Source organism: Megascapheus bottae, chromosome 11 (genome assembly GCF_031878675.1).
Source record: "Megascapheus bottae isolate mThoBot1 chromosome 11, mThoBot2.hap1, whole genome shotgun sequence".
Taxonomy (NCBI): domain Eukaryota; kingdom Metazoa; phylum Chordata; class Mammalia; order Rodentia; family Geomyidae; genus Megascapheus; species Megascapheus bottae.
In genome coordinates, this window is record NC_143519.1 from 44,493,480 (window position 1) to 44,508,828 (window position 15,349).

At 38.1% G+C, this 15,349-nt stretch overlaps 1 protein-coding gene across 1 annotated transcript in view; it reads right to left on the reverse strand.

Annotated features, from left to right (window-relative positions):
* LOC150056984 (phosphatidylinositol 3,4,5-trisphosphate 3-phosphatase TPTE2-like) overlaps nucleotides 1-15,349 on the reverse strand; it is a 105,115-nt gene that overhangs the window by 17,053 nt on the left and 72,713 nt on the right. The window contains exons 26-34 of the mRNA XM_090341794.1: nucleotides 13,907-13,957; nucleotides 12,535-12,696; nucleotides 10,076-10,195; nucleotides 8,133-8,229; nucleotides 7,949-8,012; nucleotides 6,650-6,714; nucleotides 3,616-3,676; nucleotides 2,533-2,614; nucleotides 2,342-2,430 (exon numbers count right to left, since the gene is read on the reverse strand). Of these exons, the coding sequence (XP_090197920.1) occupies nucleotides 2,342-2,430; nucleotides 2,533-2,614; nucleotides 3,616-3,676; nucleotides 6,650-6,714; nucleotides 7,949-8,012; nucleotides 8,133-8,229; nucleotides 10,076-10,195; nucleotides 12,535-12,696; nucleotides 13,907-13,957 (791 nt within the window). The remainder of the gene's footprint in view (nucleotides 1-2,341; nucleotides 2,431-2,532; nucleotides 2,615-3,615; nucleotides 3,677-6,649; nucleotides 6,715-7,948; nucleotides 8,013-8,132; nucleotides 8,230-10,075; nucleotides 10,196-12,534; nucleotides 12,697-13,906; nucleotides 13,958-15,349) is intronic.

Here is a 15,349-nt window from a genome sequence, read left to right on the forward strand (position 1 = left end):
TGGTCCAGCATTCATCACTAAACCTCTCACATTAGATACTGGTGAGTTCTCCCGGCTGGATCTTCAACAACCTATCATTTCCAATTGGTCAGAGAAATCATGATACTGAATCCTAAACTTTTCTTACTAGAAAAGCTTTCCTTCTTCTGTTTTAAAGTGGCCTTGCTTGAATTGAATTTAGCAGCACAACAATCTTCCTAAAACATTCAACTTAGTCTTTAGGAAATTAAAAATTCTGTTCAGTTTGACATCTTCAGGTTTATATCGTATTTGCTTAACTGATCTAACAAAGATAAATAGCAGACATGATATAACAACTAACATTTATCTATTGATTCATAATGAATCTTTGTACATCTGTGTGAGAAAGTTACCTCAACATTGGGAGGAAAAAAAGTTTCTACAAGTTTAAGAGACTCCCTGGGTGCTGGTGGCTCACATCTGTAATCCTAGCTACTCAGGAGGCTGAGATCTGAGGATTATGGTTCAAAGCCAAGCTCCAGCAGCAAAGTCCATGAGAGTCTTATCTCCAATTAACCACCAGAAAAGAAGTGGCACTTGTCTCAAGGGGTAGGGTGGTAGCCTTGAGCTGAAGAGCTCAGGGGCAGCACCCAGGCACAGAGTTCAAGTCCCACAACCCATTAACAACAACAACAAAAAAGACAAAGCTTCCAAGAACACATAATGAGAAAGGGCGATAGATTCAATAAATGATACTAGAACAAATGAATATACATAAACAAAAAGATTAAATTGGATCCTATGTTACTCACCCACTCCATCTGATTAGAGACTTAAATGTTAGACCTGCAATTCCAAAGCTACTTGAAGAAAATAATGTGAAATCATGCTTTGTAATACTGGTCTGAGGAAAATTGTTTTTATATATAGATAAATGCAGAGGCAATAAAAGCAAAAAATAAACATGAAATAAAGGCAAAATGTTTCTGCATAAGAAAGTTTATGATCAAGTGAGTAAAAACATGACAATGGAATATCTAAAAGGATTTAAGAAACAATACAAAAGCAAGAGTATAAATTAACCTTTTCTAAAAAAGAAAAAGGGCAAAGAAATATGTAGGGTGGCCCTGCCTGAAATTACAGCACTCAGGAAGCTGAGGCAGGAGGAGACACAAGTTTGGGACTTGCCTGGGCTACATAGGAAGACTCTGTCTCAAAACAAACAAACAAACAAAAAACACAAAACATAACAAAACAGAAAGCCAGCCATGGTGGCTCAGGCTACCTATTCAGGAACTGGCAATGGGAAAGAATGTGGCTAGAGGCCAGGCAAAAAAGTTCACAAGCCTTCATCTCAAGTAAAAAGTTGAGCATCATAGGTATGTTCATTATCCCATGTATGCGGAAAATATAAAGTAGGAAGATCACAGTGTAGGCCTATCTAGGAGCAGCCAGAAAAGTAAGCCCCTCTGTGAATAATAACTAAAGAAAAAAGGGATAAAGGATGTGTATGGCTCATGTGGTAAAGGGCTCTAGGAAGTATGAGGCCCTGGGCTCAAACTATAGTAATGCCAACAAAACAAATCCAAATTGCCTCAAAAACTCAAGGATCAAAAGGGGGTAAGGATGGGACAAAGGACTTGGAAAGACATTTCTCAAAAGAAAGCCTACAAGTGGCCAAGAAACAACTGCTATGAAACAATGCTTGATGTCATTAGTTATCAGGAAAGAACACAATGAGAAAAGCACATGCTTGCAAGTAATGGATTTTTTAACTAACTTGATGTAGCTATCTCACCAATATATACAAATAGAAAAATATCATTGTATTTCATATATATATATGTACAATTTTGTCAGTTTAAAAGAAAAAAGTTGGCTGAGAACGTAGCCTAGTGGTGAGGTGCTTGCCTAGTATGCACAGAGCCCTGGGTTCGATTCCTCATTACCATATACACAGAAAAAGTCAGAAGTGGCGCTATGGCTCAAGTGGCAGAGCACTAGCCTTGAGCAAAAATTGTCCAAGGACAGCGCCCAGGTTCTGAATCAAGCCCTAAGACTAGAAAAAAAAAAAGTCTGAAATAAAAGAAGAGTACTCTAACATTCTGAAGTTAAATACCCTTTATATGTTGGCATACAAACTGGAAAATACACTCAAGCTTCTTTTTTTAAAAAAAGCTTCATTGTTTCTTGTATATTTTTCCTTTTCTTCTTCTCTGTTTTCTTTTTTATCGTCCCTTCCTTTCTTCAGTCTTAAGATCAATATAAAAAATGTTAGCAGCTATTAATACTGGTGAATAGTAGAAATGCACCCTCTGCTAGTTCTTCAGAATTCTCGATTATCTTTAGAAAAACAGAAGAGAAAGAAAAGCATGATTACCTTTGCCTTCTTTACAGTGAATCACAGCGATATTTTGAGCATCCTTGGTCAGCCAGTCAACGACATCTTTGGAGAACAGAATCATCTCCCTGATTTCACATAGAAGATTGGTAATTCATTAAAAACAGTTCTAAAAAATCAAACCCAATGAATTTATACTCTTCTGACAGTCAGCATGGCACAAAACTTACTCAAGGGTAGGGACATTGTGATCATCAATCATAACCCTTCGCGTTCGATCATGGAAGTACTTTGAGTCATAAGACTCCTCGCCTATGAGAAATAACACACCTGTCACATCTCTATGCCTCATACACAGAAGTTAGGAATGAAGTGCAAATTTCCTATTGGTAATTCCTATATTTCTACAAATGGAGCTTTTTAGGACACTCCTGTAGCTCTAAAGATCAACAGCACAAAATAGGGAAGGGAGGGGAAAGACAAGATGATAGGGAGGATTGGGGGAAGGGAATGTGGGAGAAAAACACAGGAATGTAACTATAACCCCTCTATACATCACCTGGACAATAAAATACAATAGCAAATCTAATATTTAAAAAGATGAACAGTACAAAGATCCCTAAGAGGGCAGGCAGGCCAGAAGACCAAAGTGGTAAAGGGCAAGATGAAGGATTTTATAGAAGGATTCTATGATAAGTGGTTTGTTCATGGCAGTTACTCTAAACCAACTTTTTAATATGCCTCACTTTTAACCTTCTAGCAGACTATTCATTCTATTATCCCACATGTGTACCATGGAACAGAGGTCAATGGAGCTGTCTAAAATGCTCAGACCCTGAAAATTTGTCATTTAAAGTATAGACAGGAGAGAACAAAATGGAGACAGACACGATGGGAAACTGGGATACAGTCTGTGTTCTACAAGGTTTTGTTTTTGTTTCATCATTTCCTGTCAAGTGCCTTGCTCTCATCACCACCCACTTCTGGTGGGTCAGAGAACACCCTTGGCTGAATTGTCTTCAGTACAATCTGTCAGAAAAGACAGACTTCTCTAAGTCTAATTACACAAGCAGACCTTTCCCAAGCCCTTCCTCGCTAACTCTTCCTCTCTGGTCTCATTGGCCTATCTCCCTCATAGGGAATTTTGTGTTACTGAGCTAACCTTTCCTACTAAACAGGACCAGCACAAATTAAGGATTTCTAATCTAATTTACTACCACCAAATATTTACAATTAAATGAAACATAAGAAAGGGATCACATTCCTACAAGTTTTCTACCCATGAAAGCATAATTGTTAAGTCATATACATACTGCAGAGATTATATACAAAATAATGATCAGGATGCTTGGTGTCCAGGAAGCGGGCGACCTCCTAAAAGAGACAGACACACATCTTACACATCCAGTGTGGCACAGGGACAATCGTGGAGTGACTAGGAGTACCCTAACACCTTATTTATTTCTATTGACTTGTCTTTTTCTGATACCTCCCAGGGTACATACATGGAATGGCCTCTGAGTTTTCAAATAGCCTCCCAAATAGACACATTAGTTCTAATATAAATAGACATTTACTATGTTTGTAAACACTATAAATGCACTACATTTAAATCCACATGGTTTAACATACATCAATAAATACACATTGTTCAGTGCTATAAATACATTGTTTAATGCTATCTGAGAAAGAAATTAACTGATTAACTACCTTAAGTAAATCTCTTTGAAATAATTAAGTTACAGTATGGAATATATGGTGGGTATATCAGACTAATTTGGAAGAGGTGTTTTTAAAACAATTATTTCACTATTAGTTCACCTAAGCTCTATGTAGATAAACAAATGTAAAAAATATATAATTGTGGTATGCAACATAGATAAAGGTAACATATTTTACATAGTTAATAGTAATATGGAGACTTTTTAGCTGACCTGTTTCTTTGTTTAGAACTAAATATATGTCATATATATGGGTATATGTATGCTTTTACGTACATATGCATAACTTTAAAATAGGAAACAGTAACTATTATTTAAACTGTACTAAGCCAAGAGAATTTCCTTACCCAGTGAAATACACACATGCACACACACACACACACACACACACACACACACCTTTGTATAATAGGAAAATGACTGTCATAAAACTAAGATATTGGTATAGCATGAGAGTATGTTTGAAATTGAGAAAAGGAAAATTAGAGCATCAAGTGCTCAATGATGCTCAAAGCATCAAGTTAACACTCCACACAGAATGGGAGGTAAAGTACGCTTCAAAGATCCATGGGATAACTTACACCAAATTAAACTCAGATGATTTAGAAATCTAATATCAAAATCTATAACCAGAACATCATACACCAGGATATCATAAAGACATGTGCACATTCATGTTCATTGCTATACTATGTATAATAGCCAAGTTACGGAAACAGCCCAGATAACTTAAAATAGGTAAGTGGATCAAAAAATGTGGTACCTATACACAATGGAATTTTACACAGCTATTAGAAAGACTATGTCATCTGCAGGGAAATGGATGGACCAAGAACAATCATGAAGAGATAAACCACATGTGTTTTTTCCTCATATGCAAAAGCTAGATCTAGGATACACTGGGAGATGATTATCATACAGTACTTAGGCAGTTATACACAGTAAGACCAATGAAGGATACTCCTAAGGGAGTATACTTTTAGGATGAAATGCATATGTGCCTCTGATCATAATAATATTTATTGAACTGAACTCTAGGAAATGGAAACATAAGGTTTTTTCTTTGTTGCTGCATTTATTTTCTTTTTGTCTTGTTTGTTTATCTTTGGGAGGGTAAGGGGACACAGATATGGACAAAGGACAAAGGGTAAAGAAATGTAGTAGAACACTAGACACTCTGCTGAAAATGAGCTATACAACTTGTGGGTGGGGACAGGAAGGAAAAACTGGGAGTGAGCAAGTGAAGGAAGGGGAAACACTGTCCAAAAAGAAATGTATTCATTAACTTGTGTAACTGTAACCCCTCTATATATGACCCTTATAATAAGTAATAAAAAATTAAAGATATTTAGGTGAACATTAATCAGTCTCCTCCATACATTACCTTTATAATAACAATAATAAATTATAAAACATTTACAATATCTAAAAGTCTTCTTTGGGATTCAAACATTAAAAATGAGATCTATAGCCAGGCACTAGTGGCTCATGCCTATAATCCTAGCTACTCAGGAGGCTGTGATCTGAAGATCACAGTTCAAAGCCAGCTTGGGCACGAAAGTGAAGTCCTTCCATGAGACTCTCATTATCCACCAGAAAACCAGAAGTGGCCCTGCGGCGCAAGGGGTGGGGTGGCAGCCTTGAGCTGAAGAGCTTGGGGACAACACCCAGGCCCAAAGTTCAAGTCCTACGACCAACACTCCCTCCTCAAAAAAAAAAAAATGAGATCTATGGTAGATGAGTGGAGAGAAGGGGGAATGCAATCAATAATTCAATGTATATCCTATGAAATTAAAGAAAGTGATGGAAGGAGTGGGTGGAGAGGGATGGATGAGAAGTTAATACTGGAGTGGCATTGATCAAGACACAATCATAAATATATTCATAAACTGCTTTGTTGCATGGTAAATTCTTTGTGTAACTACTTAAAGATACTAGGAAAAGCCAGCATGGGGGCTCACGCCTGTAATCCTAGCTACTCAGGAGGCTGAGATCTGAGGATCAAGGTTCAAAGCCTGGGCACAAAAGGACCTGAGAGTCTTTATCTCCAACTAACCTCTAGAAAACGGGAAGTGGGGCTTGGCTCAAGGATAGGGTGGTAGCCATGAGCTGAAGAGCTCAGGAACAGCATCCAGGCCGAGTTCAAGTTCCATGACCCACAAAAAAAGGAAAAAAGGATACTAGGAAAACATGTTGTCTACTCTTAGAAAGCCTGACTGAAGTCCAAGATTCCTATCTGAACACACTTAACTCCTGAGGATGCTACCCAAGCCAACTAGTCAAGTTCTTTCAGATCAGCTAGTGCTCAGATGACCCAGCAGCTGCACAGAGATGCCCAGATTAGTCCAATGAGGTAGCCAATCCTGTACCTAATCATTTGACTCACTCCATTAACCCCAATCCAAGTCTACAAACCATAGCTATCTTGAGCTAAATAAATGGTTGCTGGTACAAATCAGTAATTTTTGGAGTGGTGTGTTGTAAACAAAAGCAAGTTGGTACCATGCTACTTGATTTTTCACCTGAAAATATAAACTTGTAGAATACTATCCTCCCTGGGTCAATACTAAGACTGAGTCTACAGTGCTCAGTGAGAAATAGCCACTAGTTATATGGATATGCTTACCTCTATTGGGTTCCTAAAGAATGTCTGTGGTCCAGAGGATGGAAATGACATGGCAATAATACGCTCTGAAAGTCAAAATGATTGCTGTTATGAATGCTATGAGAGATGAGAAATATATACATGTATTATACATATAACCAAATTCTTTTTTCAGAAGGAGAAAAGAACTTTAAAGATAGAAACTGACAGGAAGATCCATACATTGCTAGGATAACCAAGATGACACATTAAATTATTCAACAGAATAAGTTAAATTGGCATGGTATTCCTTGGGGTTCAATTGGTGCTTAGTGCTTTCCAGAAAACCTGAGACCTACAAACTAGTGGCCTCATTCTCTAGAATTTTAGGCAGATAAAAGGTCTCCTTTGGATCCTTGAGATATCTACCCAAACTGAATAAATTCCAAATGATATTCCAGTAGATCTGCCTGAAAATTCCATCCCAGTCACCAAGTCTTGATTTGAAATGACATGAGGTTTTGTAATATATCAATATGTTACCCTAACATACAGCATATATCATCACAGATAAAGAGTACTTTGGAAGATTATGATGAGAGAACAAGCAAGCAAGATGAAGGAAGGAAGGAAAGAAAGGAGTGAGGGAGGGAAGAAAAAAGGATGGAAGTAAGAAAGGAAGAAGAAGGAAGGGAGAAAGAAGAAAGCAGGGGGAAGATCAAAGCTGGACATGGTAGCTCAAGCTTGAAAATCTAGATTTCATCTCAATTAATGGCTTAATGCAGTGGCATACCTCCCTCATCTGGCATAGGTAAACACAAGTAGAAGAACTGTAGTCCAGGATAGCTGGAACACTGAGACCTTATCTTGAAAAGAAACAGTACAGGGGCCAGGAGCATGCCCTTGTGGTAGAGTGTTCACCTAGCATGTACAAAAGCCCTGTGTTCAATTCCTCGGTACGACACACACAGAAAAAGCCAGAAGAGGTGCTGTGATTCAAGTGGTAGAGAGCTAGCCTTGAGACAGCTTAAGGACAGTGTCCAGAGCCTGAGTTCAAGCCCCAGGACTGGCAAAAAAAAAAGAAAGAAAATAACCAATACAAAAAGGGGCTACAGGTATGGCTCAAATGGTAGAGCACTTCCCTAACATGCATGAGGGTCAGAGTTCATTTCTGGTACAAAAAAGGGGGTGGGCGCAACAAAACAAAAAGCACAAATCAACACGGCTTAGATACAAATATTTTGGTTTGAGAAAACCAAAAATAACATTGTTACCAAGAAGAAAAATGTGACATTAAGGTAAGTCAATCAAGATTAAGCAACAGTTAAAAGTTTCACAAACCAGTAATGTAGGTTAAGTCAAGATCAAATCCTTCCTTGTTGTATCTTTTCCTGTCTCTGGACACCTGAGAGTTAAAAAAAATCAATTTATAAAATATAAGGCAACCACAAAGAATTTTATATTGCTATCTACAACTCTTGCAGGTAATTCATGGTAAGAAAAGAAACATGCTTTATCCACTCACCAGCCTTCTAGTAGATTGCTCAAGGTGCCTCCTCTGATTTATAAGATGAAACAGTCTTAACAGAGTAATAAGCCTGAGATCTCGAAAGATGGACGCTCTAAATAAATTTATAGATAAATTTTAAAAAGATTCCTTAATAGTTCAGAATAGAAGAGTTCATCAGTGTGGATGTTACACTGTGTGTGTGGGTGTGGTGGGTGTACTCATTCTTTAATCCCAGGGCCTTTTGCATGTGGCGCTAGTGCTCTATCAGTCAACTACACCACTGGCCCCAGAGGATATGGGCTAACATGTGGATATACTTTCAGTTGTCACAATCAGATCTAGTGATGGAGGCTAGAAATGCTTCTAGATACTCTATAATGAATGGAAATTTAGGGAGAATTTTAGAATGTTTTGCTCTCTTTCCACCCTGCCCCAATAAATAATTGTCCAATCTATAATATCAATGCTAAGGTTAAAAAATTATGGTCTAAAGAAATAGTAATAAATCTATTAGAATCTATAGATTAGAAATCTTTTAGTCTAAGATCAGTACTTTTCATCTTTCCCCCCAGATGAGCTGAGTTTTGTCCACTGGTGTTCCTCTCTTGGATAACAGAGGCTTGCTATGTGGTTACTATGTGTACCTCAGGCAGGCAATGGCCTGGCTACTTCCCAAACTAATGGCTGGTGATTCTCTTCCCATCAGAAACACCATAACAGAAGGCTCAGAGACAGTGCCCAAGCCCTAAGTTCAAGTCCTACAACCCCCCAAAACAAAACAAAACAACAAAACCCCACAGAAACACCATAACAGAGAACTGGTGTGGATGTGTACAGACAAGTTATCTAGAATTTGTTAAACACAAGTTGCAAATCTAATGGAGAACTTCCCTGAGGCGTTCTACTCCCATGATAGCAGGTTCTCAAGTGGTACTAAGATTGCCTGTTGGAGGACCCTACAAATTCCAAAAGCTTATCACATTATATATTTAATGGGGACCAAAGTGGAACTCTGGGAAATGAAAGTAGGAAAGAATCTACTTATTTGACTTCTAATAAATACATCTAAAGGCCCCCTAGCATCTACATTCCAATACACATGTGCTCTCTTCTACCTAACTTAGAGACAGTGAGACATACACATACAGACACCAAGCCTTCAGACACAGTATACTCCCTCACCCCTCACTGCTTTAACTTTGACTTAATATTCTCCATTTCTAGACAGTGCAAAATTCTTCCTCTGTATTGTCATATATGTCACTTTTTTGGTTTCCACTTGCTGTTTTTTTAAGGGATTATGAAAGCTGGAGTCACTCAAACCGTACACAGACTCGAGTCAATACTGGACTTTAAATGTAATGGATTTGTGGTTGAAACACAAATAGAGATTTAGGGGAGAGGTTAAAAATGAAAGTTTCTTCATTAGATGTTCTATTTCCTGTATCTAAGAAAAGGTACATAAATGTATACATATATTTTTTCCAGTCCTGGGCTTGAGCTCAGGGTCTGAGCACTGTCCTTGGACTTTCCTCAAGGCTAGCGTTCTACCCTGAGCCACCGCACCACTTCTGGCTTTTTCTATGTATGTGGTACCAAGGAATCGAACCTGGGTCTTTGTGCATGCGAGGCAGGCACTCTACCACTAGGCCAAACTCCTGGCCCATGTATATACTTTTTACTGACCTTAAATGCATCATTTTTAATAGTTTTCAAGGTATTTTTTTAAATTCTTTTTTAGTGGTACTGAGAATTGAGCTCAGGTCCATGTACTTGCTAAGTAGGCACTTTACTAATTAACCCATGTCATCATTCCTAAACATTTTATCTTTAAAAAAAGCTTATTTGGTACAGAAACTAAACAGAAATCAGTTAGTATTCAAGATTAGAGCCATAGAAAATAACTAAACAAAAGAACAGATGAAAGTAAAGTTTACCAGATAAATCATGTTTCATACCGTGAGTTGTCTTTAAAAATTCTAGAATCAACAAATATATAAATGACATCAATACATAAGGTGATGCCAACGATGACTGTGTCTAAGATGTTAAGTGCATCAGAAAAATACTGCTTTTTGCTGTAAAAGACAATGAAAAAATGGTTACTTTATCCAAGAGGAGCACAAGTTATCTGATTTGTCTTCATTCAAAATTGTACTTTAATGGATTATTTAAAATGCATTGACTAGGCTAGACTAAGGGAAAATATAATATTAGGAAAAGCTCTCAAGTAGTAAATTTACATTTACTATGTATTTTTAGTTAAAATTAAATTTAAACATAAATTTTATTAAAATTTACAATTTAATATGCATGTCTATTATATTTACAAATGTTAATATATTTACAGATATGATGGCAATACAAGTTTAAAAAATAAGAGCTATAACCAAACCACTGGACAAGAGGCATACACTGCCTTCTCCAATGTAGGTGGAGAAGAAAAGTGAGAGTGTTCAACTCTGTTGAATATCAAGCCCAGTACATCACATCATTAAAGCAATGGGCTAAGAAAGAATGTATGAGCAGCATATTATGTATGAGAGGGGTAAGAACTGCTCTTCTGAACTCATGATCTGGCCTTGCACACACCCTGGAATCCCAAGGGGCTTCTGATTCCTTCTCAGGACAAAGACTTCCATCTACTATATGTTCTTTTCCAACACGGGTTCCTTCAGAGGTGAGCGCCAGGCCTTCAGGAAAAGCATCTTTTAACTCTGAGGCAGCCTTTTTCAGGCTCACACTAGCCTGGCAGTAAGCTCTCCTTAGCTCAAAAGCAGGATTAAAAAGCCACCAGTAGGGGCCAGGAGCATAGCTTAGTGGTAGAGTGCTCACCCAGTATCCACGAAGTGCTGGGTTCAATTCCTTGGTTCCACATATACAGAAAAAGCCAGAAGTGGCGCTGTGGCTCAAATAACGAAGTACTAGCTTTGAGCAAAAATTATCTAAGGACAGTGCCCCAGGCCCTGAGTTCAAACCCCAGGATTGGGGAAAAAAAAAAAAAGAGCCGGCATGGTGGCTCACACCTGTAATCCTAGCTACTCAGAAGGCTGAGATCTGAGGATCACGGTTCAAAGCCAGCCCGGGCACAAAAGGACCAAAAGGACCCGAGACTCTTATCTTCAATTAACCTAGAAAATGGGAAGTGGGGCTTGGCTCAAAGGTAGGGTGGTAGCCTTGAGCTGAAGAGCTCAGGGACAGCACCCAGGCAAGTTCAAGTCCCATGACCTTCCCCCCCCCCCCCCCCCCCCCCGCCCCCAAAAAAAGTCATCAGCAAAGAACACAAACTGTATTGTGAAGTGCTCTGGAGAAAGGGAGGCCCAGAAATCCAGTCCCTGACTCCCACAGCAGTACAGCTGCAAGGCTTGTCCTACCCACCCACTAGGTCAGAAAACCAGGAAACAGAAAAGAGACAGTCTATTACTTTCTTACTACCACTTTTCACTAATGAGATAAGCATTCCTCACAGGTTTTTGTTTGAATGAAATGGCCATTTTAATGAATGACTATAATCTAGTGTCTAGTATTTCAGATACCACCAAATCTTAGTTGAGCATCAAGTCATAATCAAAGTACTACTGCTTAGACTTCACATACATCCTCTTCTTACCATACATGTTGGCACATTAATTGCCTGGCCCTTTTCTGCATCACTTTAAGCTGTTGAAGGTACTTTCTAGAATACATTGTGAGAGTGTCAGTTGCAATATAAAACTAATGAAAGCCAATTAATGAAAAACTGGGTTGCTCCTAGCAGAGATTTACAATAGAACAAAATCTAGAGACATAAGGCCAAATAGTATGACAATAAATGTAAGGACCTCCAGGATAAGAAAACAAAAGCCATATAATGAGTGACTGTTGTCCTTAATGTACTATGTTAACTCTCATCTCTTTTGCCATCCCTTGGTTATCTCATATTGTTACAATATTTCACCTTGTCACCTGATATATTTTATATGTACTTAATTGGTTATTTGAAATTAGATAGGGAAGGGGGGAAATCAAGATGAGCGGGGGGAGGGGGAGAGGGAAATGGGACCATGTCATGAGGAAGGGTATCCATGTTTGTGAAGTAATGCACCTTCTCTTCTGTCTGGTGAATATAATGTAATCCTTCTATTAATTACAATTTTAAAAAAGATGCATTGTATTTATAAAAAAAACTGGGTTGGGATTGACTTTTATCTGCGGCCCATGACATCAAGAAGAATTATTTTAATGAGGTGGAACATAATTTGGTCGGGTTGACCTGCTAAGTATCTTAGGATTTTTTTTAAATTTATTTTTGTAGTGGTAAAGGAGTTTAATGTACATAATTAAACAGTGGGTCTGAGCTAGTAGGCTCAAGAGCCTAGGATACTTCTTATAACAGCACAATGTAGATATAGCCTTAAAAAAAAAGAATAAAACTTACCCTTCTACGTATATATGAAAGAGAACATCGATAAGAAAAAATAGGCCAATTGCCAATGAAATCAGTCTATATTCCAATGGAATATAATTTGTGTCATGAGGGACTAACATATCCATAGCAGTTAGCACTATATCTATTAAAAGCAGTAAGATTCCAAATATCCTGAAACAAATAAAGACAATGTGTTTTTTCTCCTTAGTAAAATAATTATTAAAGCCATTTATCAGGTATCAAAATGTCAGTGGTAGGAAAAGTTATAGTGTAGTAGAACTTCAAAAACTATTCCATTTTTACCCAACAGAGGCAGTCATTAATGAATGACATTCCCACTAACCCCATACCCTAGATGTTACATCAGAACAACACTGCAAGATAGAGCAAAACTGAAATAAAATGACAAGTCCCTCTTACAGTAAATATAATTTCATCAACCGGAGTAATTCTTTTTTTTTTTTTGCCAGTCCCAGGGCTTGAACTCAGGTCCTAGGCACTGTCCTTGGACACTTTTTGTTCAAGTCTAGTGCTCTACCCCTTGAGCCACAGCACCACTTCCCATTTTCTGGTGATTAATTGGAGATAAGAGTCTCACAGACTTTTTAGTGCCCAGGCTGGCTCTGAACCATGATCCTCAGATCTCAGCCTCCTGAGTAGCTAGGATTACAGGCGTGTGCCACCGCACCAGGCTTAAAATCATTCTTTTATCTAGAGAAGCAGCCTAAATAACATGCTTCCAGAATTGAGTAATAACATATATAAAGTATTTGATAGAATGCAATCTATACTTACAAAACTTTACAATGCTTTATTACTTGCATAAGTAGAAAAAAACATATCAATATTCCATTAGACAATGTCATTTCTTTGCAAGTTTAAATGTCTAGCCTAAGCCAATTTTCCAATATAAGTTAAATTATATTGATAAGGGGCATATGGTGTATTTTGTAACACCTTGACAGTGACAATTTTTTGTTCTGTTTCAACTTTTTTGTTGTTGTTGTAGGTTGTGGGGCTTGAACTCTGGGCCTGGGCATTGTCCCTAAGCTCTTTAGCTGAAGGTTACTACCACCCCACCGCTTGAGCCACAGCGCCACTTCCAGTTTTGTTTTTGGCCAGTCCTGGGGCTTGAACTCATAGCATGAGTACTGTCTGTGGGCTTTCTCAAGGCTAGGGCTCCACCACTTGAGCCACAGTACCACTTCTGGCTTTTTCTATGTATGTGGGACTGATGAATCAAACCCAGGGCTTTGTTCATGTTAAGCAAGTACTCTACCACTGGGCCAAACTCCCGACCCATTTCAACTTTTTCAGATATTTTGCCATTAAAATTTTAGTACTAAATTTTATTGCTTGTTATTTCTAGAGTCTTACGTACCTAAAAACTAAGGATGTCATGATGAGATCCACAGTTTTCTTGGGATCAGTGCTGTAAAAGTTAATAAATGAAACCAATCACATATTATGAAATCCAGCACATATTATGAGTTTATCCAAAAAGCAAAGGTCTGTCTATAAGTATCATTGAAATTCCTCAGCAGCTTTATAAAAAAGTGTTTTACTGATAACTGAAGTGTTTACATTTCTGTTTCACTTTCACATCCTGAATATATATGGAAAACAACCACCTAGTTTTAGATATTCAATGATATTTCCCTTGGGTATACAGTTCTAAGCCTTACACTATGGTAGAATTAGACTTGAAGCCATCAACCAGAGCACAAAGGTAAAAGGGAGCTGTTTTCTGATGTCAGTTCTCCCAAGAACACATTGTGGAATCCTAGGCAAGTCATTATACCATTATACCAGATCTGTTCCCGCAGCAGTTAAATGAGAGATGTCAGGGATGAACAAGGGCACTAAATGGGTCTCTTGTCTTTAGACCAAAATTCTACTCTGAGTGGAACAAACCCCATGACAATGCTCATAGCCTGTGCCCAAGACTATAAAATGAATACTGAGGATGGAGGCTGGTCATGAATGAAGGCTGTTAACTTGAGATACAGGAAATGCCCAATTCTAATCTTCCACACATCTCCTCTCCTACTACATACTGCTTACTACCTTTACCCTGGCTTAGTATGCTAAGGTAGTGTAGAGTAGGATCTAAGCTGGCCCAGGAGGTGAATTCTCTCCCCCATGACTTCTATTCCCTTGGTACAAAAGCCCCCTCTGATCTCACACATCAATTGAGTCTCTGGGAAATGAAAAAGTGTTATAGTAAATCTGAACTTGCCTAACAGGGTAACAATACAGAACTATGTCTACCAGGCTGACGGAGGCACAGAGAAGAGATCTCTAGACCCTCCAATCTCTCTCTCGGTTATTGTTAAAGAGCTTCAACCAGTCTGTGCAGTTTACAGGACAAAGACTGTGACTTGACAAGCCTATACGCAGAAAAATGTTCTGCTCCTATTTGTAAGGAATCAAAGTGAAGTGGCAGGCATAAGGAAGATGTCTTGTACAGGAAAGGTATTAAATTAGAGGAATTCAGAACTACAAAATAAATCAGAATACCTAATGTATCATGAACTGTACCAGGTAAAATGCAAATAAATCATTCTAAAAGCAAATGTAAAGAACATAAAACTCAATAATAAAAGGAAGAAAACAAAGCAGGAGCTGTGGAAGATGTGCCTCAGCACCTGTTTAGCCAAAATAAGGCTCTGAATTCAAACACCAATACAATACCACCAGAACCTCATTATATTATTATAGAGTTTGGGGACTTTGCAATTCAGTGTTTAATGAAGGGAACAATGGAAGTGAATGCAGTCAAGAATGTAATACGATACTACAAAATTAAGAAAAGTAAGGAAGG